Source organism: Leptodactylus fuscus, chromosome 2 (assembly GCF_031893055.1).
Source record: "Leptodactylus fuscus isolate aLepFus1 chromosome 2, aLepFus1.hap2, whole genome shotgun sequence".
Classification (NCBI taxonomy): Eukaryota; Metazoa; Chordata; class Amphibia; order Anura; family Leptodactylidae; genus Leptodactylus; species Leptodactylus fuscus.
In genome coordinates, this window is record NC_134266.1 from 35,946,560 (window position 1) to 35,970,818 (window position 24,259).

Sequence of the window (24,259 nt, forward strand, 5' to 3'; positions counted from 1 at the left end):
CTTTGCGAGATTATTGTGCTCTGCATGTGATCAAGCTTCCTTACTGCCCTGCTGCTGACTCAGACGCTCATCTCATCTCGTGTACTGACTACTGGCCTGTTCCTGACCACGGTATTTGCTCTCTCCTCCAACTCTGACGCTCACCTCGTGTACTGACCTCTGGCTTTCCCTTCTGACGATTCCTTGGACTTTGATTCGGCACCTCACCGCTCGACTGTTACCGAACCCTTGGCTAGCTCCCGACCACGTTTCCAGCCTTACAAGTAAGTCTCCATCCAGGTGGTAGCAACCTTAGACTCCAAACCAGACCCAAAGCCGTTACAAGTGCTGTGATGGATGCAACAAGGAGCTTATCTTCTGGGCACTTAATATTGATGGCTTATCCTCAGGAGAGAGCATCAATATCTGATTGGTGGGGATCTGACCCGTGTCCTACTCCCATCAGTTGTTTTTAGCTGCTGCCAGGCTCTGGAGCTATACAGTGGTGGAGCCAGGGGCAGACTCCTCTGCCCACTATGTAGTGCCAATTCTGCAGCTCAGATTTCATTTACTCAAATGGGAGCTGAGCTACATTAATAGGGAATAGCCATTTAATAGTGGATGAAGCTGTCATTCCCTAGAAATGTATGAAAACTTGGCGTCCCCGTTCCTCATGGTCACTGGGGTCTGTCCCTACATATTGTTGGAAGATGAAGGCTACAATTTGGCTGGTTGCTTTGGCCGATTACTCTGCCTTTCCTTTGTACCAATTTTCATACAACTCCCTGTTGCATCCTGACGCTATAAACCTGGAATCAGTATGGAACTTTTTATAATTTGCGTTGCCGTTGCCATTTTCTCAAAAAGTAGGTGTGGCAAAAACAGACAGATGGCGGGGGCCATCAATCCCCACCAAATGTATTATTTACACCAGAAATCTCAGCTTGCATATAGCATGCCCTGTGTGACTGTTTTCTGCCATACAGAGCATGGCTAAGTTCACAATTTATTGATGCGTGCTGTTGTTGCACAAAAATTGCAACTTTTTACACACTGATACACTTTCTACTTTAAAAAAAATATATACATGCATGGAGTGGGACAGACACCAATGGGAGCTGGGGTGAGAACACCTCGACCTGATAATTTACTATAACATGCACTATAGTTAAAATCTACAACTGTTCTGGTTGATGCAGATTTCAGCGCTGGTGCACACAACCTCCCAACATGGACCAGAATTATTCGGAGGCCAGTGTGTCTACAGTGGAGGCATGGATTCAGGCCGATGCGCTTAATGTCTTCTTAATCTCTCAGCCCCAGACTACAATCATACAGGCTCATTGCAGTGATACTTATATATTACCTGTGCCAGTTTTCAGTCCTCTGTTTTTACCCCGTTCTGCCATACGCACATGCTAAATTTCATCCCAGTACTTTCAGTGTGCAACTTTTAACCTGAAACCTTCTTATTGTTACCCTTTTAGATGTCGAAGACACCATCAGCAGCTAAAGGACTTCCCAGCGCATCCTCAACCAAAGCAAACACCATCTCCGATGAAGAGATTGAGCGCCAGCTGAAGGCCTTGGTTGTGGAATAATGACCCAATCATACAAAGCTTCCTGCTATATGTGGACTTGTAGTTTGGCTACTAATTAGACATGAGCGAACAGCGTTCCATCGAGTACATGCTCGATCGGATATTAGGCTGTTCGAGATGTTCGATTCCAGTCGAACACCAGGTGGCAAACTCACTAAAAATTTGATTCCCCTCCCACCTTCCCTGGCGCTTTTTTTGTACCAATAACTGCGCTGGGGAGGTGGGACAGGAAGTACGACAATGGAGTCATCGAAAAAATTTTTAATATCCGGTTCATAGGAGACTGTGAACTATGTGACTGTGAGACAGGAACAGATGTACAGGCAGGGTTAGCTAGGGATTATCTTTATTTAGGTGGGAATGTTACTCACCCAGCTCTTTGGGGCTCTATCTGGTCAGGATCCCTGTCAGCTTGTGATATGTGCGAGCTGACTTTTGCCCATAGGAATGCGCTGACCAGTGTTGATTGGCCGAATGCCATACAGAGTACAGCTTTCAGCCAATCAACGCTGGTTCTGCTGGCGGCTCGTTTGTGAGGAGGTGGAGTCTAAGATCGCACCAATCAACGTTGGTCAATGCATTCCTATGCCGAGATGTAGCAGTGCTGGCCGTGCGCTCAGCTCAGCTACACTGGAGATGCAGCCGAGCTCAGCGCACGGCCAGCACTGCTACACTGGAGATGAAGCAGAGCTGGCCGTGAGCTCAGCTCGGCTACTCTGGAGATGCAGCCAAGCTCAGCGCACGGCCAGCTCTTCTACACCGGAGATGAATCAGAGCTGGACGTGCACTCAGCTTGGCTACACCGGAGATCGAGCTCAGCACACGGCCAGCTCTGCTACACCGGATTATCTTTATTTAGGTGGGAATGTCTCTCACCCAGCTCTTTGGGGCTCTATCTGGTCGGGATCCCTGTCAGCTTGTGATATGTGCGAGCTGACTTTTTCCCATAGGAATGCATTGGCCAGCGTTGATTGGCGGAATGCCATACAGAATACAGCACGTCCAGCTCTGCTTCATCTCTGGTGCAGAAGGGCTGGCCGTGCGCTGAGCTCGGTTGCATCTCTGGTGTACCCTAGCTGAGCGCACAGCCAGCACTGCTAAATCTCAGCATAGGAATGCATTGACCAACGTTCAATTCGGCCAATCAACGCTGGTTCTGCCAGAGGAGGCGGAGTCTAAGATCGGTCCACAGCAGTCTCCATTCTGGTCAGATCTTAGACTCCGCCTCCTCACAGACGAGCCTCTGGCAGAACCAGCGTTGATTGGCCGAATGCTGTACTCTGTATGACATTCGGCCAATCAACGCTGGTCAATGTATTCCTATGGCGAGATGAAGTAGAGCTAGCCGTGCGGTTGGCTCGCCTACTCTGGACACTGGAGATGAAGCAGAGCTCAGCTCTGCTACACCCAACCATCCCTCCAACTATTCCTCCTGTCACACACACAGCTCTGCACTACTGCCAACCATCCCTCCAGCTACTCCTCCTGTCACACACATCTCTGGTGTAACAGAGCTCAGCACACACTCAGCTGTGCTACATCTCTACACTCTGTTCCGAATGATCGGAAATTGGATTTTAAAAACGATCCTGAAATGTCAAGATCGGCTCAACCCTAAGTGCTGGCGATGTAGCAATGTCCAATGTAGTGCGTAGCAGCTTCAGCTCTGCTTCATCTCGGCATAGGAATGCATTGACCAGCGTTGATTGGCTGAATGCCGTACAGAGTATGGCATTCTGTATGGCATTCGGCCAATCAACGCTGGTCAATGCATTCCTATGGGAAAAAGTCAGCTCGCGCATATCGCAAGCTGACAGGGATCCCGACGAGATGGAGCCCCAAAGAGTTGTGTGAGTAACATTCCCCCCTAAATAAAGGTAATCCTTAGCTAACCCTGCCTGTAGCTCTGTCCCTGTCTCACAGTCACATACTTCACAGGCCCAAATTAGTCGAATGGTAAATCCACTGCAATACGTTTGCGGCCTTGTATTCGATTGTAATCGAATATCCCGAATGGCCTGATATTCAATCGAATCTGTATTCGATCGAACGGCGTTCGCTCATCTCTACTGGCCAGTTCTGTGTAGAGTTTACATCCACAGTATGTCAGTTCTGAGTTTTGTCACCTCGCAATGTAGACATGTGAAATGTGTTGCAGATTCACAGGGGATTTGCAGAAATGTTTCTACTATGCCTGTACCATGGATGAACAAAAGTCAGATCTTATAAATGAGAATACCAGGGCTGCAATTTATTTTTCCTTATAATAGTATTATAGCGCCCTCTAGTGGCAGAACTGTCATAAACCTACAAGTACACCTCAAGCCAAAGTTTGGACACGTGGTACTTGAAGGGAATGTTTCTCCTATATCTTATTATTTCATCAATTTCTGATTGTTTGGGGGTTTGTTTCTTTTCTATTTTCTATACACGATTATGGGGGCAGCCACTTTGTCTGAGCTGCTTTTAACATCATTTAATCATCTGCTTTACAGCAGCCACGTGGACAGTGACTGGTGATGTTCTGTAAGACCTATGCAAAGCTTATTCCTGCACAATAGGGTCACTATAGACTGAGACGTTGAAAATTGGTGCGGTTATACACTGGGACCAAAGACTAATTATTAGACAGATCTGCAAATCTTGAAATTTAATTTTTTTATGTTTTATTCAAGAATTTTGGAGAATTTATCAAAGTGACATCCGCTCTTGACTAACCTCCAGTGGGAAGGCATCAAAAAGAAATGGACTTCACAAGATATCTAATGAAAGGAAACAAAAATGTCAAGTAAATTTTCCATCAATGTCTTAATCTATTAATTAGTAATACAAATAAATAAATCACCCAGATTACCAAAAAAAGTTCCTGCGTGAACATCCCCCAGCCTGTGTCACTAGTCTCTCGCTTCTGGAGGAATAGAAGAAGAGATGATGGCTTGGCCCCATTATCCTCCATTATTATAAATTTGTAATATGATATATGTGAACGTGTCCAAGGAGATTCACCATTAAAAGAGTCAAGGAAGGATTCTGCTTGTCTGAGACTCGGTTCACACCAGCGTTGGCTCTCCATATGGGGATTCCACTCCCCCCTCCGTATTTTTACCCTTTTCAGGAGGAAACCACACGGCCCGATTATAGTCTATGGGGTCCTCGGGTTTCCTATGGTAACCGCTTTTTTTAGCGGATTGGGTTTCCGTTCCCCAAATGTAAAGCAGAACTCAGGTGTGAACCTAGCCTAAAGCCACAATGGTCACACTATTATCTATCACTTATTCACCTTTCGGAGCCCCCCCCCCCCCCCCCCCCCCGAGGATAATGATCGGCGGCCCAGGAGAGGTAAGAAACGTAAAAAACACTGTTACTTACCTCTCCACAATCCGGGCAGGCTTCGGCCTAGTCGTCTGACGTCTCATGACCCCGGCCTGCGTCCCCGGTCATGTGACGTCTGACATCATTGAAGATGGACCACTCCAGAGGCCGACAGCATAGGAGCCGGGAGATAGGTGAGTAACAGAGCTTTTTAAAATGTTTTTCTCCCCCTGGGTCTCCGATTATTATACTCTGGGGTCTGAAAAGACCCCAGAGTATAATAATTGTTTATGGGTGTCCACTATGGGGAATAATACTGTGTGCAGGGGACACTATAGGGCATAATACTGTGTGCAGGGGCCACTATAGGGCATAATACTGTGTGCAGGGGCCACTAATGGACATAATACTGTGTGAAGGGGTCACTATGGGGTATAATACTGTGTGGAGGGGTCACTGAAGGATATAATACTGTGTGCAGGATCCACTAATGGACATAATACTGTGTGCAGGGGCCACTATGGGGTATAATACTGTGTTCAGGGGCTACTATGGGGCATAATAGAGCACGCAGGAATGCGTAGGAGGGGTCGGTTGAGGTCTTCGGCATCAGAGTCGGTCGGGGGGGGGGGGGGAGGCCCATGTCAAAAGTTCGCCTCCCCTCCCCCCCCACCCCGCCATTCCTAGTTACGCCACTGCTCACACATTTCCATATAATCCATACTACATAGGGCTGTTGAGCACATACATATACATGTGATTTATGATTTTTTATTAATATTTATAGTTTGTTACATTTCCTGTAGTTACTAATTTGTCATATGTAATATTAGTGATATTGGGTTTATATGGACACTGTCTCTTTAAATGGAATCCCCTGCAGTTGCAGATGTCACAGAATTGTCTGGTTATGACATCATGGCTGAGGCTGTATAAGCAGCCGCCGAGCTGACACTGGTTTGAGGGTTTCAGTAGGAGTATTGGATTGTAAGTACGCTCCTTCATTGTCTCCAGCTAATTTTACTTCTCATCCACTGTCTTTAAATGTCCTCCATGTAATGTTTCTTCTCCTTATTTTTAGGCGTTGGTTGTTTATTGTGCGTTTACTGGTATACGACTGCGTAGGAGGCCACAGAGGAGAGTTTGTGTGGATTTGTCCATCCACACTGTGGACATGGACCATCCACTCTTCTTCCCCAATTACGTAAGTCAGAATTGACCATCCTGTACAGAATTTGGGGAGAATGGGGGTGGAGTAAAATTGTGATAATGTAATAAACAGTCATGTGATGCACAGATTATAATGCAGTTTATCCCCAGTTTGTGCTTTACTAGTACAGGACACAATATAGGAGATTATAGCAGAAAGGCCGCACTCTGGGCTGTCTGTACAGACTCTGCATTGTACTGTCCAGGAATATCTGTAACTATATAGAATTCCCCAGGGATCACATAATGTACACTGACGGCTCCCCCTATAGGAGAACAGTGGTGATAGGGGATGCAATCTGTAGAATAGGGACCTGTACATACCTTGTACTTTATGTCAGTTATATCCCATGATGCACCATTTCCAACTGTCAGCTGGTGTGTGCTCTATGGCCGGGCTCATGCACTGTCTGTTATGTGCTCTATGGCCGGGCTCATGCACTGTCTGTTATGTGCTCTATGGCCGGGCTAATGCGCTGTATGTTATGTGCTCTATGGCCGGGCTAATGCGCTGTATGTTATGTGCTCTATGGCCGGGCTAATGCGCTGTCTGTTATGTGCTCTATGGCCGGGCTCATGCGCTGTATGTTATGTGTTAGATACAATTCCCATCATGTGATCAAATCCTTCATACTATTTTCTTACATGTTCAGATTTCGGCATCACTGTATATTAGGGAGCTGCAGACGCCAAGTTACGTCCAGGTAAACAGACTGTTATATAACAATATACTGTACTGAGTTATACATTTCTATACTATACTTACCCTCTGTGCTTACTATTGCAGGCAGCAATGAAGAATATACAGGGTGAGTTTTGCAATTCTAACAATTTATCGTGATACTTTCCACATCTGGCATCCCTTGAATGTTGTACCAACTCCCTAGTCCATGACATAACTAAAGTCTTGTGGGCCTGGTACAAATTGCTCCTCAATGGCCCCATACAGTATTATATGCTTCACAGTGGCCCCATACAGCATTACATGCTCCCATGAACCCCCATACTGTATAATATGCTCTCACGTGCTATTACTATACTCTGTGGTTGCCTCAGACTTTAGAGTATAATAAGCAGAGGTCCAGGAAAAGTGATTAAAAATAACAAACACTTGCACTCACCTTGCCTCACCTCTCCTGGGCATCCTCATTCCATCCACATGTCTTTAAAATCTTCTTGGTCCTCTTCTGCTTGGTAACTGAGCTCACGCGCCCAGATCTTGTTGCTGGGGCTTGTGATTGGTCCTCAGAAGTCATGTGAAGTGCGATGATGTCATTATGCCAGTGCACCCCATGTGACTGCTGGGGCCCAATCACAGGCCCCAGCTATGATGTCTGCGGGGGTGTGACCTTAGTGACATACTGGAAGAGCCCTGGAGAGGATGCTGAGCCCAGGAGAGGTGAGTATAAGTATTTTTTTTCTTTTAGTCACCTCTCCTGGGTTGGAAATATGTATTAACAATATGTATAGCAGTCAGGGAATCAGGCTTTCGCTTACTGCTGTCATGGTGGTCAAGGGCCCCTCTGGTCCAGGTCTCGGTAGCACCCCCTTTGACTGCATTCGTTATGCCGCTGCTCCTAGTTGGTCAGTATGGAGCAGTCACACCGATCTATTGTCAATGACTGTATAGTATAGACAAATAACACTAGAGTCAGTAATGCAGACTTCCATAATATGCTACACATTCCTAGCTATAGGCTTTAGGACCCAGACCTGTCAACCATCTATAGTGATGGGGATCTATGGGGACCTAAGTTCTGTGTGGTAGAACTGTGAGGGGTCCTGGTCTTATCGCTATAATGCCGCCACATAATGGCCTATGTGAGTGATCTATGTACAATGATATTGTGTCATGCGAGATAATGTGATCCGCCATGGTGTGTGACTTTTCCTTTTATTCTTCTTTTCTATCATTCCTTGTGTAAATCTCATGTTATACCATATTTTTCTTTTTCAGATGAAGAAATGGAAATTGAGTAAGTAAATCTTTTCTGTAAATGGGAAGGCAAAAAATAGTGTATGTGATGTAATGTCAGAAAGTCTCCTGAAGTAGCGACATGTCCATAGACTAATATAGACCACCATATACCAGACGGTATCTTTTGGCTTGTATGTGATATCCCATCAGCCTGAAGTGTACAAAAGAGCACAGACTACTGGGAGATCAATACAATTGTATAACACCCATCCTATAAGTACACATGCTTTGTTCCTGGCAGTGTATGGTGGATATTTGGGGTATAGTTACATGTATTACACAAGAATCTACAACCCCATAATTCCATAATTGTTGAAATAAATCTCTTTTTCTCACTTTTCTATTCTGTGTCTATCAGGGACTATTCTGCAGAATATGAAGACCTGATGTAAGTATATCATTGTGAGATATTATATAGAGAAGTGCTTGTACCTGCAGTATGTCTCTATAGTGGTAGTTTATGGGTTCTCCACCCACGACCTACTATTATACTCTGGGGTGAGGTCCGGGGGAGCTGCAGTAAACTCCCCTGGGCTCCGGCACTGATTCTGCAGGATGTCCTGAGTAATGTAAGGAACCATTAAGGCCTTACTCACCTTGCCTCACCTCTCCTGCACATCCTCGCTCTATCTGGCTCTCTCCAGTATCATCTTCGGTCGTCAGCTGCCTGCATAGGACGTCACACACCTCAGGGGTCACCGCTGGGGCCTGTGATTGGACATTAGCAGTCACATGTGAGGCACTTGCCCTCAGTCACAGTCCGGAAGAGCCCTGAAGAACATGGTGGGGACAATTGGAAGCCTAGTCTTCTACTGGAAAGGGGCCCGACAGTATGTACAGACATCACATAAAGCCGGGCCCCTTTTCATTACTGAGATGTATAGTGGTCGGGGAACCAGGCTTTCCCCAATAACTATCATTCTGCTTCGGGGCTCTAGCCTTCTACAGATGGCTGCTGTTCCCAATTATTATGTGACCCCAATTATTATGCCCCTGGTAAATGGACTGCTAAGAGACCTCTACTTTATGTCCATATGATTTCATAAGGCAGAACATGAACGTTTCTAACCTAAGTAGATTCTATTGGCAGCTGCTCCACATTTCCCTTGCACTAGGTTTAATTCACCCCCCCCCCCCCAATGGAGGAGCGAGTGTTACCCCTCCTAATAATACTGAAGATTTATTTTTCTGATCTCTCCAATAGGTGGAAGCTCCAGGTGAAGAACACACCATGGTCATTCAGGTATGTATTTCACAATCCAGACATCTTCTTGGCAGAGGGATATGAGAATAGTCTGGGATATGTGTCAATATTAACCCATAAATATTGGGAACTGAAGAGGAATCAATCCACGTGTTTCTGTATATCTCTATAGATATTTTCTGTACATTTTAAATAAGACAAAGTGTCCAAAGTCCTAATCTAAGACGTGTTTTATATTACAGACCATTTAAATTCCGGAGAATTCCATGGCGCCCCACATTGGAGACCATCATGTAAGTATGAGGCAGCTGCAGAGCTGAAATCATACTGTTACAGTCTATGGGCTGATATATTGGCCCACTGTAACCTTCTGTTTTATCTTTATACAGTAAATCCCTCTCCCCTGTCTCTGTATAGTCATGTATTACCCCCAAAATAAGTATATACTCTATGTAAGTTGCTTTATCATACACAGGGAGGTTCCTGAAGAGCAGGAGGAGGAGGCCGTGGTGACTCCCAGGTGAGGAGTCAAATTCTAGAATTTGATATATGTAACCTGCAAGGAAGAAGTGAGACGAGGGGATAGGGGGCGCTTTAGATAGGAATAGTCTAATTTGTAACAAATTACAAGAATCACAATGTAATAGTTTTAGTAATGAGATATTTCTTATTTATTTAGAAAAAATATCTTAAGTCTTCTCAGTATAGTGAAGTATGGAGACTTTCTAGTCTAGGCTTGTACTATTAGACAGGATTAGTAACTCTGCCCCATGTACAGTATGTAGCTGCAAGATCTGAGCACCAGACTACAAGAATACGTTTTCTTATATCCTTTTCTTTAGAATATCTTCAGTCTGATATTAATAATTTATTTCTGACCATTTCTTGTCATTTCTCTTTAGAATCACAAGCTGCAGGTTCATCAGCTTCCTATCCAGGTAAATACAAGTGTGGACAATGTCTGTATCCCTTCTCTCCGCTGTAAAGCCTCTTCTCCCATCACTGCTGTGTCAGCAAAAGATGTGTCTCATGTCTTGGACGTCATGATGGTTTTTTCTCTTTTTCAGACTATTATCTCTATTCTGCTGCTGGACAGTGGAAGTTGAAGTAAGTACCCGAATACATCAGACTGTCCTGACCTTAGGGTGAATGGAAAGACTAAAGGTGGCCATGACCACCAAAATGGGCCGACTATATAATGCCTATGGGGGTGTCCGAAGTTTTGGGTGGTGGCAGATACTGGGGATAGAACAATGGAGCTGTTTGCTTTTCTAAGGTGTATGACCACTTTTACTCCAGTGTTTGCATCAGTGTAAGAATATTTCTCCAAGTCATAAACCCTTTTTCTTATCATTTTAGAAAGATCTCCTATTTCTATTTTCTTACCTGTTTTCTTGGTTTATTTCCCATGTAGGACTAATAATACCATCTGAAAGTGGAGGAGCAGACTCCCATGTCATCCGGTTGAGTCTGAAGGCGGAGGCGGCGCCCGGAACACCTTGAGACAAATGTGGCGCCATTAACATCTGGAGGATTCATTTGTCTCACATGGGGGAGGAGGAGGACCCCTTTACCATCAGAAAGTATAAAGTGGAGACAGTTGTTCTCCTTAGTTGGGTTGAGATCCTTCCCCTCCCCACTACATCCTGAGGGTGAAGCATCTTGGAGCCAGAAGAGGTTCTATCAGCATCTAGAAACAGAAGTGGTGACCTTACAACCTTGAGGATTTGTGATCTTATCTATGAAGACAATATGCCCATACCCTCAGGAGGAGTAGACGACACTATACTTATAGAAGGAGGAGCTTATATCATCAGGTATATATATATTAGATTATTACATGACACGTTATAATAGACATTTACTACTACGTACAATAAATACATGAAATACACTTTATAATAATTGTCTAATCTGTTCCAGCAGATACATCAGGAGGAGCCTCTGGACAGAGGGAATATCACACAAGATGGACATGAATGTGACAACCCCGATGGCCGTGTCCTCCATATATATTTCCTGCCTTACTATCACTGCTGCTGGAGATAAGATATCATCCACAATGAGACTTATTCTTACCATGTTGCAATAAATATCACATGGAAATGACAACTGGTGAATGTGTCCGTCTACTGATCTTATTGCTTCACTGTTACTGCTGGAGGAGAAATCTGATATTACATCATTAGATAATATTATTGCTAATGATTATTAGAATTTGACAATGAAATCTAATCATTTATACAATATATGATTGTCATGTTTTCATTGGTCCTTCTTCACCATTTTCCTGACCACGGCTTTTTTCACTATTTAGTATTCATTAAATGATATATTTGGAGATTTAATAAATAACATAATTTTAATGTCTGGATTGTGCTTGTCCCGTAGGGATCTGCCCAGATGGTTCTAAAAAACACTCTAGATCTCTGGATTTGCATTTACTAACCACAGGTAGCAAGTGGCTGATCACTGGGAGTCTGTCCATTGGGACACCCCCTGATCATGAGAACAGGGACCCTTGTCTCCCCATCTAACTGGAACGGCGGTCACACAGTCGTGCTGATCCTCTTCTCACCTCTATGGGTATGCCAGGTATTGGACCAGACCAATCTCATATTAGTGTTCTATCATTTGGATAGGTCATCAGTTTTGTAGTACAGGAAAAACCCTTAAATACTTAAAGGGATTCTACCATTAAACTACCTTTTTTTTCTAATGAACACGTCGGAATAGCCTTAAGAAAGGCTATTCGTCTCCTACCTTTAGACGTGGTCTCCGCCGCGCCGTTGCAAATGAGCTCTCCGCAGCAATGAGGGCAGGCCCCAGCACTGAAAGGCCGATGAGTGCATCCTCATTGCTGCCCGAGAGCTGTTTCCTGCGCCGCCTCCTTCTTCTGCAGCAACTCCGCCTCTTCTGGCTTCTCTTGCTCTTGTAGTTCGATACAGGAGCATAGAGAGGCCACCCCAAAATGGCCGCCGGCCGGCTCCTGTGTTGAACTGCAAGAGCGGCTGCCCAAAAATGGCCGCCGGCCGGACCAGGTCAGGTCTGAGCCCAGGTCATGTGATGGGAGCCAGCACCTGATCCCTGCAGATCTAATATTGATGGTCTATCCTAAGGAAAAGTCCATCTATGGTACAATCCAGATCACCCCTTTAAATGGTGTAGCCCTATTTGGGGGGTTAAATGAGTACTATCCCTCTGACAACAGACTCTGGCATTGACTGGTGTGTATATTGGGACCTGGGACCATACATGAGGTATATCAGCCCCTCCCCCTGGATAGAGCCTCTGTATTACAGGGAGGACTTACCCATGATCAGCTGCAGTGTCCGTCTCGCAACAGCACCCTCCGGACTAGGCCCTTCATTTTGGCCTAATCTGGAGCGGAAAGCCATGATGGAATGTGTTCACGCGGAACCCCGTGTGAACTAGACCTTAAGTTATATACCAGTGTATATATAGCTAGCAGGAGTTCTGTGCACAATACCTCCAGGGAAAAAAAGATGATCCAGGTACAGGGGCCCCTGTGGATGACTGCAGACCCTCGGATTCTTCCAGGAGATGACCCACAGCCCATCAAGAGATGATAATGGCGCTGGATGAAAGGAATTCTCCAGGCAACAAACAGAAGCAACAACAGTAGTAGATGCCGGCCTGACTACTCTACCACTGAGGCCTTAACCTGACAACCAATATACCAGTGCAACCGGGCCTCTATATAGTTGGGCATCAGAAGCCTAACCTAACCCTAAACTATATACTGATCCCCAACTACAAATACTATATAGATCCTGCGAGTATATGGATAACAGAGCAGAACTACCGGCTCTATGTGAGGGAGATAAAGAGGAGCAGGTGGCAATCTATTCCTATACACTCCAGCTTCTCTAGCTGATCTTAAACGGATTCTATCAATAGAAACCATTTTTACAATGAACACATGTATGACTAGCCCAAGAAAGGCTATTCTCTTACCTTTGTTATTCTTCTCTGGGTTCAAAAGTCCCAACTGCACATGTCCGTCGGCCATTTACCTGTGGGCCGAATGGGAGAGGCCACAGAAAAATGGCCAACTGCGCATGTCCGTTGGCCATTTTCCTGTGCCTCTCCTTTTCAGCCCACAGGAAAACGGCCGACCGACATGCACAGTCGGTGCTTTTGGACCCAGAGAAGGAGCTCAAGAGAAGGAGGTGAAGAAGACAAAGGCCGCTGCTGGAGAGTTTTCAAAGAAGTACTGGGGACGCCTCCAATGCTGCAAGAAAACTCATTTACTTAAAGAAATTCCTCAGGAACGGCAAAGTGGATCAGAATAAAGGTAAGAGAATAGCCTCTCTTACGCTATTCCTTCATGTGTTTGCTATAAGAAGGGTTTCTAATGATAAAATCCCTTTACGGATATAGATACTGAGATCTGCTAATAAAATCAGCTTCTCTATTCCTCCTAGTATAAAGATTACACCTGACACTTGCCTTAGACTCCTAGAGACATTAGGGTATGTTCACATGGAGTTTTTTGCAGGCGGATTTTGATGCGGAATCCATCTCAATATCTGCCTGCAAAAACATCTCCCTTTCATTTCACTGGGACTCACTAGATTTTTTTTTCAGCTAGCAAGAAAAAGCAGCAACATGCCCTATCCTCCCACTGCTGAGTCAGCCACAGCGTTCACGGTTCGAGACTCATTTCCGATTAGGTCCATTCACTTGCGCCTAATCAGGAGCGGGATGCCATGACAGGATTCTGATACACTGCATCGGCATCTCATGGCTGCTAGCCGTGTGGATAAGTCACACAGAGGAAACCTTTTCCGCCATGTGAACATTCCACAGGCTCGCAGTAAGTGAATTCTGGTGCAGCATAGGCATTCTGTCACGGCATCCCAGTCCTGTGTAGGCCTGAATGAATGAGCCTACACTGGAGCAAGTCTCGCACTGCAGATGCCACGGCTGAGTCAGCCACGGAATCTACAGGAAGAAGGTAGCTAGCGGGAAAAAAGCAGCAAGCTGCTTCCATTGAAGTCAACAGGAGCAGTTCTTCGCAGTGAATTTTTGAGGCTGATTCCACCTCAAATCTGCTGCAGAAAACTGTGAACAGACCCTAAGAGGTCTTCTCACCTCAGCTCTGTCCCGCATGCTCCTGACTGACCGTTTACAAAACAAACCTTGTACTAAACCCCTGGGGTTTGAGGTCAAGGAGCAGGGGCAGAGGCTAAAGACACTACCTTAGTAGCTTTAGCAGTTCCCCAAACACTCCCTTTGGTGGAATCTCTACATCACAGACATGGTATACAGTCAGAGGCGTAGCTAGAGGTTCAGCATGGGTGGGTGAGGTGGGGGGAGTTAGAGGCAAACATGTCGAGGACCTCCAGCGGTATACCAATATTATAGGATGACTGTATAGTAATATATACACTGGCTCTACACAGGCCTTTAAAGACTGTTCAGGTAAATGCTGTACAAGGACAATGTAATGACTTACAGGTGACATGACTGATTGTTCACATTTCTAATCTCACCCATATGGACCGCTAGTTGGAGGTTATGGTCAGGTCTCTGGGTGCCATGACAAGCCCCCTATTACACGGCAGGGAGTCCCTTTCAATAGTGATACACAACAGGCTAAACTGCTGAGGATGCAAGTTATCAATCCCTGGCAGTTGCAGGACTCCATTGATTTCATTACCTCCATGTGGAATAGATTTGTCATGAGTATTAACTACTTCTTACAAATATTTGTCATAAAATTCCTTGTAAAGTGATATCACCAGAACCCAGCACAGCATATGGATTTATGTGACCTATAGCTTGACAACAACCACCTGTCCCTTGGTGCATCTTTTGCCAACATAGCTCCATTTGTCAGTGTAGATGGGGTTGCAGTTGCTCATCTGCATATGGACAAAGACAAATATCTTCATGACACAGGCACCGATTCACCAAAGGGTGCGAGCCTAGCCATTCTGGGTTGAAATGAATGGTGACTCCTTTAACTCTTATGGAACCTGAAATCCCACCCTCTTTTGACAAAACAAACAAAGAAAACCCCCAAAAACTAACAGATGAGATCCCTTTCAGACTTCATGACCACGAGGAATTGGCATAAGGCTATTACTATGGAGTTTGGTATGTGTAGCATGCTTTGGACTGTTCACAACACTTTGATTATCCATATGGCTGAGTTCACACTACTGTTAATGTTGTTACAGTCTTCCTTCATAGGAAGACAGCAACAGACATTGAACTGTTGCAGAGAATGGACAGGCCAATTGTATCCATTAACACTAATGTAAACATTACAGCTGCCATGTTATTACTTTCCTATTAGAAGATAGTCATGCATGCAGGATTTTATCTCCCATAATGACAAGACAGCATCTGTCACGTTTACATTAGTGTTATGAAAATAGAGAGAATCAGTTTGTACTCGTTCTCTGCAACAGTTTAATGTCCATTGCCATCTTCCATCATGGATGACCGCAAGAGCCATTAATGTTGTGTGAACCTCGCCTACAACTCATCAGTTTTTATTTTACAGACTATATTAACAGGTACTTGTCAGTTTCCATTATCAATTTTTAACATTAGATATTTGTACCATAAGATTGATCAGTTAAACCTAACGATCCAAGCATGATGGCAACATCCTGGCTACCAAGTTAGTTGTATGTGCCTACTTGGCCAAGCATACATGTGTAGTCAGAAGTAAGCTGAAGCCAGTCACATCTAGGGTCAGATGATCTAGGATTCCCAATATCTCTACTGGTACTACAAGGGACTTCTAAACACACAAGCAGAACCTTCATATAACAACTTAAAATTTATTTAAACAACGTCTTTAATGTTGTAACCATTTTGTTTTTTCAGCCAGACAGTCAGTATAGCAATGCCAAGAACAATTCCAGCCACCACAGCCCAGAGCCACTCTAGTCTTAGATGGTGCCCTTTTTCTTGATCTCCTAGAAGATATAAATATACCAAATTATTGTATGTAAAACAAGTCTTCTACTCTAGACTGCATTTTCAGTATTACAGGTTCCCTTTAATCCTTACGAAGCTTCTTCTAGAGTAGGAGGAGCTGGGTAGATTGTTGGGGGTGGTAGAGATGAGTGGAGGTGTAAGTGATAGGATCATCCCCTAAATGTCTCAAAAAAAATAAGCAGAGACTTCAAAGAATAAAGTCTTTATTATATTGAATTTTTTTCCTACAAGAATCTGCTCATCTCACCCTGCTATATACAAACTGAACTGCCTTTTCTACATTAGATTCCCTTTAACTTTTATAGGGAGAGTTAAACACAATTGTCTCAAAAGTCAGCCATGCCACTTTAATGGTCAGTCTGTGGGCCACCTGATTTAATAAGATTGCTACCTCTTCACTCCCCATTTCAGTGTTCCTACCACTGAACAGAGTTTTTGAATTGGATTTAATATTAATCTTTGGCCTAACTATCTAGACAACATATGGCTTACAACTAATAAAGGACCAACATTAATTCCTGTGGCAAGTCTTGTGATGAACTTTAGCAAAGTTACCTTCTTTCAACTGGCCTACTCCATCCCAATGGACACCATCCATGTAGAATTCAACAGGTCCTTCTGCAGATACAACAGTCACTGGCTCCAAGGTATTTACAGCTCTTCGTCCTAAGGGAGTGGGGAAAGTTATACGTAATCTGTTTTCATACACAGGCTACCACCCATTAGTCTCAATCATTACTGTATGAGAGAAAGTTCTTACGTCTTCTAGAGCAAATCGTCTCACATGGATCATGTGACGACTTCACACATGCAGATGCGCTACAATGGAAGTACACCTGAAAGAAAGCAGAATTGTTTGAGGCGATTGTATTGCAAATCCAATGCAGTAAGAAGATCCTGTAGTAAATTCAGCTTACCAGCCCATCTAATGGCGTCTGACCTGTAGAGTCCACAAATGCAAATGTACTGACAATGAAACGTTTATAATGAACTGGGAACTCCAAGGAAGTATCTTGTACAGGAACCGGCTGAGTCATGTAGTTGTCACCATCAAAAGGACACCTAATTGGGGAGGGTTAAAAATAAGTTTAGAGAAGGGCAATAGCCTGATAAGACATGTTACCAAGTTCTATAGTTTCCTATGCTATTAATTTGAGAAATTAGAGACCATTTAAAGCAATATGGATATCCAGTTGTGCACATCTTACCCATCTACCAAGATTGGCCATTGAGGCAGTTGCTGAGGGTCCATGGAGGCAGTTGCCCAGCACTGATCCAGCATTAGCACCACTCCAGGGTCTCTTCTGTTTAGAATGCGAACTTCAACAAAAACTGAATCCCTGAGTACTTTAGGGATAGGATAATCCTCAGTGGTGTAATATTGTTTGTACTGTTCATCTATAAGAAAAGCAGAAAACCCATCAGGCTTTGGACATAGGAAGATGGAATTAATTGGGTGATGCAAGAGTGTTAAACTGTACCAAGGGCAATCCTCATTTCCAAGTTCAAGGGTCCCATACTAGAGGCAGGAGATGGTGGTGGCAGCGTGAGCACTTCTACACTCAATGGTTCTGCTTGAGTCACAATAAAACTGCAGCGAATGTGTGCACTAAGGAAGAAAATAAGATTTTACTTATCTGCCAAGTATTACACAGATTTTCACTAAGGCTTTTAACAATAAGATACAATCAAGATGTCAGTATAGTTCAAGTGGACATTCTTTGAAAGGTCAAGAGGATACAAGTCAGCTAGCGATTATAGATAGGATGAGCAAGGAAAAAAAAAAATTAAAGACTTGATGGAAATCCAGTTAACTAGAAGATTACGGGCTTGCATTGCAGAAAGTCTGTTACCGAAAAGTACTGTCTCTGGTTATTGACGATCCTCCCCAAGTTCTCACATCCTTGTCAGCCACCAAGTCATTCTCATAAGTCACATAAGAACCATCAACCTGGTTGAGAAAATATATTTACATTATAACTGAGTAAGAAGCAAGAGATTTAGATGCTTTGTGAGGTCTCAATGATGTCCACTGGCATCCATAACAGTGGACTGTGGTTAGCTTACAGCAGAGTGAGCATTTAACTAATGGGACCCCTTCAGCTCCCTGAAGCATAGCTTCTGCCACTCAGGGCCAAAGATCTACCTCCACTACACCAGCCATCTCATTTGCTTAAGACTAACCACTTCTAGACATCTGGTGTACTATTAGTAGAATGTAGCAAAAGGATGGCATTAAAATATGCCAGCTGCCAAATCTGCTGTACTATACAGCTAAGACCTGGAACTAATACCCTCAATCAGTACTGACACTGATCATGAGCATTAACACCTCTCAGCTACTTGATCAAAGATGCAGTTGTTGTGGAGGTGCATGGGCAACAGCATTTTTCTGTAGACTGCCAGAGCTGGGAATAAGATCTGGGGCAGTCAGTTGCTATAACAGCTGGAAGCCAATTGAAGGCTCCCAGGCTTGTCTGATTTGTATTGCAAGCTGCTCTATGCAGCCTGTAATACAAATGCTGGTCATTTGAGATTCATTAGTATTGTAATACATTGCATTATGGGTCAGATAGCATGGGGTTGAAGACAAAAAAAAAAAATTATTCTATTTATTCTGGGGTTTGGAAAGTGGAGAGTCAAAGAGTGCCTGTGGTGGGATGTTTACCCCCCTCCCCCCAGCCAATAAGAAATGGGTCTGCTGCTTAGCACTAATAAATTGGGGGAGGTGGTAGACACCCTTTAAAACAAGACTTTCACAGACCAGGCACTTACAGTTTGTGTGGTCCCACAGGCTGTCAGTGGAAAACTGAAGAACACAAAAGCATCATTCTGGGCAATAGGTCCACAAGCTGTACCACTGGCTGTGGGGAACCTGACTGACGATAGAATTAGTGATGGCAGAGTGACCCCACTGGAAACAGCCACAGAGAGCATGCCATCCTGGGTACACTGGAGGGTAACTAAGGTGAAAGAACAATGGTTTTAGTTACTGTACATTTTGTAAAACTTCTCCAAAGCGTAAACGTGCATTAAGAGTGTGCACCTCGATTCCCATAGTAGCATGGCGTTAGAGAGTCTGTTTGGTCATAACAGCAGCCATTCTGGAGACAAGAATCCTGGGAGACTGGAGGACTGGCACATGCAAGTCTATTTGCTGCAGGGATATCTGAGCACTCACTTGGGTATGGAGCATCCTCCACTAGAAGGAGGAAAAAAATAAATAAGTATATACTGTGAAAATATGCTATGAGAAGATGCTGCCAAAGCAAGCTGTCTAGTAGTCAAAGGGTTATGCCATAAAGTCTATAGGGTTGTTGATAAATACCTGACGGTAAAGGGTCCGACCACTGAGACCTCCCACTTATGCACATTTAGCCAGACTTCATGTAGGAGTGTCACCAGGTGGATAACGCTTCCATTGAAGTGACTGGGAGAACATTCACCTGTCCGCTAAAGACACGTGGTCAGGCTGAATGCACAGTTGGGGAGGGGGACCACCTCATTCTCAGGATCAATGAGTTGGGAAGGGGGTCTCAGGTCAAGACCCTTCTGACAATACTTTGTGGTATAACCCCCTACAGAGTGGCTTATCAGGCTATCAATATCAGGTGTGTGTGGGGGTGGGGGGTCTGACAGCTCACACCCCTACTGATCAGCTATTCTCAGCAGTTGATAGAGAATATAGCAGGCAGTTTACTGTCTAGTGGGCAGCTGAGGCCATGGTATGTAATGACTGAACAGACTGCCAGCAGCTTGGATAATATTCCAGTGACCTGGAACTTCCCTGCACCATTCTGGTTACTATACAGTGAACAGACCTGCTGACTTTTGCTCTGTTCTGTGCATTAGGTGCTGCAAACAGGTGGTGTGTGTAATATATAGTGAGGAGGAAGGAGTGGGGGTTGATTAGCTGGCACTCCCACCAGCCTGATATTTATGACATCCTTAGAGGAGTCCTTATTTAGCCCGGAAAACCTCCTTTATGGGACTGTAAATATTTAGACACCAATTCCACTCATAACAAACCTCCAGAACTAGTTAGATGAAAAGCTGGACACATCAGATCTTCCTTCTGGTACACCTCCCATTCTCCAGTTGTGTTGACTTCCAAGAAGATTGTCATTGTATAGTTATTCTCCTATAAGGGACAGTAAATTTATAGAGGCAAACAATTAAGAGGAATTCCGAAGTATACACAGGGGCAAAGCTACAGGGGGAAGGTGGTACAGAGCAAGTCTTCCAAGCCTGGTGACTGAGTGTCTAAGAAGTGGGTCCGTAATAAGTTTGTACACATGACTTAGTCTTCTATATATTCAAGACTGCAATATAATAAATATTCAATAGACAATATATTTTAGTTAGACTTAAGACCTAAAGCTTGGTCACCTAGCCAGCCAATGCTGAGCAACCAAATTCACCTAAATGTCCCATTACCACTTGAGAAGATTCACTATAGTTGGAGCATCACCATTGTATACAACTACGGCATAGCCATAAAATCCAAGGTATAATAGTGCACAGTGCTAACATTTTGTGGGCGCTCTATACATGTTTTATTATCGCATGATAATTTTCTCAAGAAACCAAATCCAGTGAGTCGTATGTCATGCTCCAAGCTCATGACCCATAATATTTTCTCCTCATTTGTGTCGCTTGTTCTTGTAGGAGATTTTTATTGATACATTGACAATTCTTTATCATTTGAGAGGAGCAATGGACAGATCTCTGGCATGTTAGTTTTAATGTTTTTGATGTGTATCAAGAAGATGGTGGTCATTTTTATATTTGATGCAAGACTCCTCCAACATATGGGACAATGAAAAAGCATGCATGTTCATATTTTATGTGGAGGGGCAAGTTAATGAACAGTACCCCTGTGGGAGATAGTCAGGTGGGTGTGGTCATCTGAAGTGACAGGAGAATGAGAAATCATTTTCTTCTCCCTGCACATTGGCTGGAATGGGAGCAGAATATTGATGGACCACAGTTGTATAAGCCATCCCAAGACTGCAGTGGACATATCTGGCATATGACAAGGAATGGTAATTTAAAGTTTAAGGCTCCCCCGCATGGGTTTCCCAGGCTTTTTGATAGACATAACCTTGATACTATATACTCTGTCCAAGTTTCCGTACAGCTTTGGCCTTCCAGGAAATTCCCCTACATTAATGGTTTTAGTTGTGTAGTCTGTGCGAGTTATCCTTGCTGATTAATAAAGTTATGCACCTATGGGTGACCGCTGGCATAACCGTAGTGTTAAGCCCATTACATGATGTAAGGAAATGGCCTACAGTTGTTTGGTTCTCTTAAAGGGATTCTACCATTAAAAATCTTTTTTGTGGCTAACACATCGGAATAGCCTTTAGAAAGGCTATTAGTCTTCTACCTTTAGATGGGATCTCCGCTGCGCCGTTCCTTAGTAATACTGGTTTTTACCGGTATGTAAATTAGTTCTCTGGCAGCGATGGGGGCGGGCCCCAGCGCTGAAAATGTGATGAGGGTGTCCCCACCGCTGCCTGAGAACAGGATCCTGCGCCGCCTCTGTCTTCTGCTGGATCCTCCCCTTCTTTCTTCAGCAGCATCACCTGTCAGCTTACACTAGTAGAGCCCACTTCACATGCGCGGCCATAGTTCCAAGGCCGCAATTGCGAGCATGCGCAGTCTGCTCTACTAGTGTAAGCCGACAGAGGTGACGCTGCTGAAGAAAGAAGGGGGAGGATCCAGCAGAAGACAGAGGCGGCGCAGGATCCTGTTCTCAGGCAGCGGTGGGGACACCCTCTTCGCATTTTCAGCACTGGGGCCCGCCCCCATCGCTGCCAGAGAACTAATTTACATACCAGTAAAAACCGGTATTACTAAGGAATGGCGCAGCAGAGATCCCATCTAAAGGTAGAAGACGAATAGCCTTTCTAAAGGCTATTCTGACGTGTTAGCCACAGAAAAAAGATTTTTAAGGGTAGAATCCCTTTAATACAGTGACTGACCCCTAGGGTCATCCAAACAGTGACTTTATTTGGCATGTGATTTTGATTACCCCATCTGAAGCCATATGTCCAAGTCATAGCAAAGGCCTCCTGTACACAGTCTATGCAGCTCCCACCTTAACCAGTGTCAATACTGGGGCTACAGGCATGATTTTGGTCTTATTCTGCAATATTCTTGGTTTCATTTTAGTAGCTGCTCCTTGTGTAGTTTCACTGACAAACTATGCTTAGGATAGCCCATCAATAGGAGATCTGGATGGGGTACAAACACAGATCATTGAAGTCTATGGGACTCTCCCACACTGCCTGGGTACTAGTGATCTGCCAAGTGTCAGCCCCCAAGGATCTAATATTAATGGCCTGATCTTAAAAATTAATACAAAGGGCTGTCTTGTTTCTATGTTTGCCATTTAAAGTTCTTCCACAATTGGTATAAAGAATTACAATCCTTACCATCATATGAGTGTAACAGCCATCATAACGCGCATAAATGACTACAGATCCATCAGATTCAGGAGTTACTAAGGTACCGCAGGATTTGTCAGTGATAAGCGGAGTCCCATTTCCATCAGCATCTAGACATAAGAGTTCAAGCCATGTTGTTACTGTATACATTAGACATTTAGTGACGACATCAGGAACTTAGAAGTCCTGCTATACACAGCTCAGCATCCAGAAGGTGCATGCAGAGGTGGTCACACTCTTAGGCTGGTCTTACATGACCGTATTGGTCTTACAGTCCACAAGTTGCTGATCAGCAACACTACTATTTTACTTCAAATAGACATTCTGCAGACATCTGTGTCCTGCCCCACACGCCCATAGAGTTCTATGGGCAAGTTCATGCATTGACATGAATTCACAGCCTTTGCGGACCTGCGGTATTTAGTGCGGACCTCGTCACACCACGGATAAAGTCTCCGGTGGTGTAAGCAGCCACACTGAATACAATGTGTCTGCAATTGAAAATCCGCAGTCATGTAAGACCAGCCTTACTAAAGAGATTTTAGGACATTAACAGAAGTTGGAACCCATTTATGTATTCAGTAGTTAGCCCCTGAACCACTAGTCTCAATATTAGGACTCATAGGGCCAAACTACAGACATAGAAGCTTGGTACAATGTATATAATAGAACATCTTATAAAACTGCAGGAAGTACATGGCCAAGCTCACCATCTAAGGGTATAAACATGTGCTCAGTAGAATCAGACAGTAAATACAGTGATCATGAGGAGTCACAAATCTGACCAAGGGCACATGCCAGGAAGAGAAAACCCCACACCATTTCAGCCTTAAGCCGAAGTTCACATTTGCATTGGAGACTTCTCTCTGCCAGTTTCAGTATGGGGTCTAAACTGTGGACCCCATTATAGTAATTGTAAGTCTACATGTAAGCACTGTTTTAGTGGACCCAGGTGGCTTTTATGGCACACATACACTACTGTAGCTCATATCCAATTCAGGCACACACACTGACCCACTTTATAACAGCCCCATACATAACACAACCATGTTTTATCACAGGTCCATGTAAGGGGCAGTGAGCACTGGGGCAATACTCAGGACAGGTCCAACTTCTGTTAGTTTTACAGCCCAGGTCCATTAATGAAGGAGTCCATGGAGGTCTCTGACACCACACCACAGATCACCATTGTGCCATCCATGTTCATGCAGTTTTACCACAGACCCACACATTCATGTGCACATAGGCCAAGAGGAATTTGGTAGAAGCACAACCAGAATACCTGCTATACACCTACATTTGCATCTTACCAACAAAACTACATCCCCACAGACACTGGAGCCCCAGATACTCCAAAGTAAAACGTGAACTCACCATAAACTGACAGCCTAGTAGAGATATTAGTGGGCAGAAGCTGCAGGGTGTACTCCAGGTGGTCCTCTCCACAGATCAGAAGAGGGTCCTCATAAAACACATTCTCTGAAACAGCAGCAAGGCAGCCCCATAGGGCCACAACCCAAACCCTCCACCACATCCCAAACAT

General features: G+C 44.3%; 1 protein-coding gene across 1 annotated transcript; it reads right to left on the reverse strand.

Moving 5' to 3' along the window:
* Nucleotides 1-16,108: 16,108 nt before the first annotated feature.
* On the reverse strand, nt 16,109-24,259 carry LOC142194038 (zona pellucida sperm-binding protein 4-like). Its single transcript, XM_075263066.1, has 12 exons — nt 24,091-24,259; nt 22,705-22,826; nt 20,294-20,405; nt 19,311-19,466; nt 19,040-19,227; nt 18,118-18,215; nt 17,746-17,873; nt 17,473-17,662; nt 17,182-17,326; nt 17,025-17,100; nt 16,854-16,930; nt 16,109-16,288 (listed from the first exon to the last, which is right to left on the reverse strand). Exons 1-12 carry the CDS (start codon nt 24,257-24,259, stop codon nt 16,109-16,111), a joined length of 1,641 nt encoding a protein of 546 aa, XP_075119167.1.

Coding starts and splice junctions, on each gene's coding strand:
- LOC142194038 (XM_075263066.1), bottom strand. CDS start 24,259: ATGTTTGGGATGTGGTGGAGGGTTTGGGTTGTGGCCCTATGGGGCTGC. Junction 19,228..19,310: donor ATGCTACTATGGGAATCGAG/GTGCACACTCTT, acceptor CTTTCACCTTAG/TTACCCTCCAGTGTACCCAG. Junction 16,931..17,024: donor GACGATTTGCTCTAGAAGAC/GTAAGAACTTTC, acceptor CCACTCCCTTAG/GACGAAGAGCTGTAAATACC.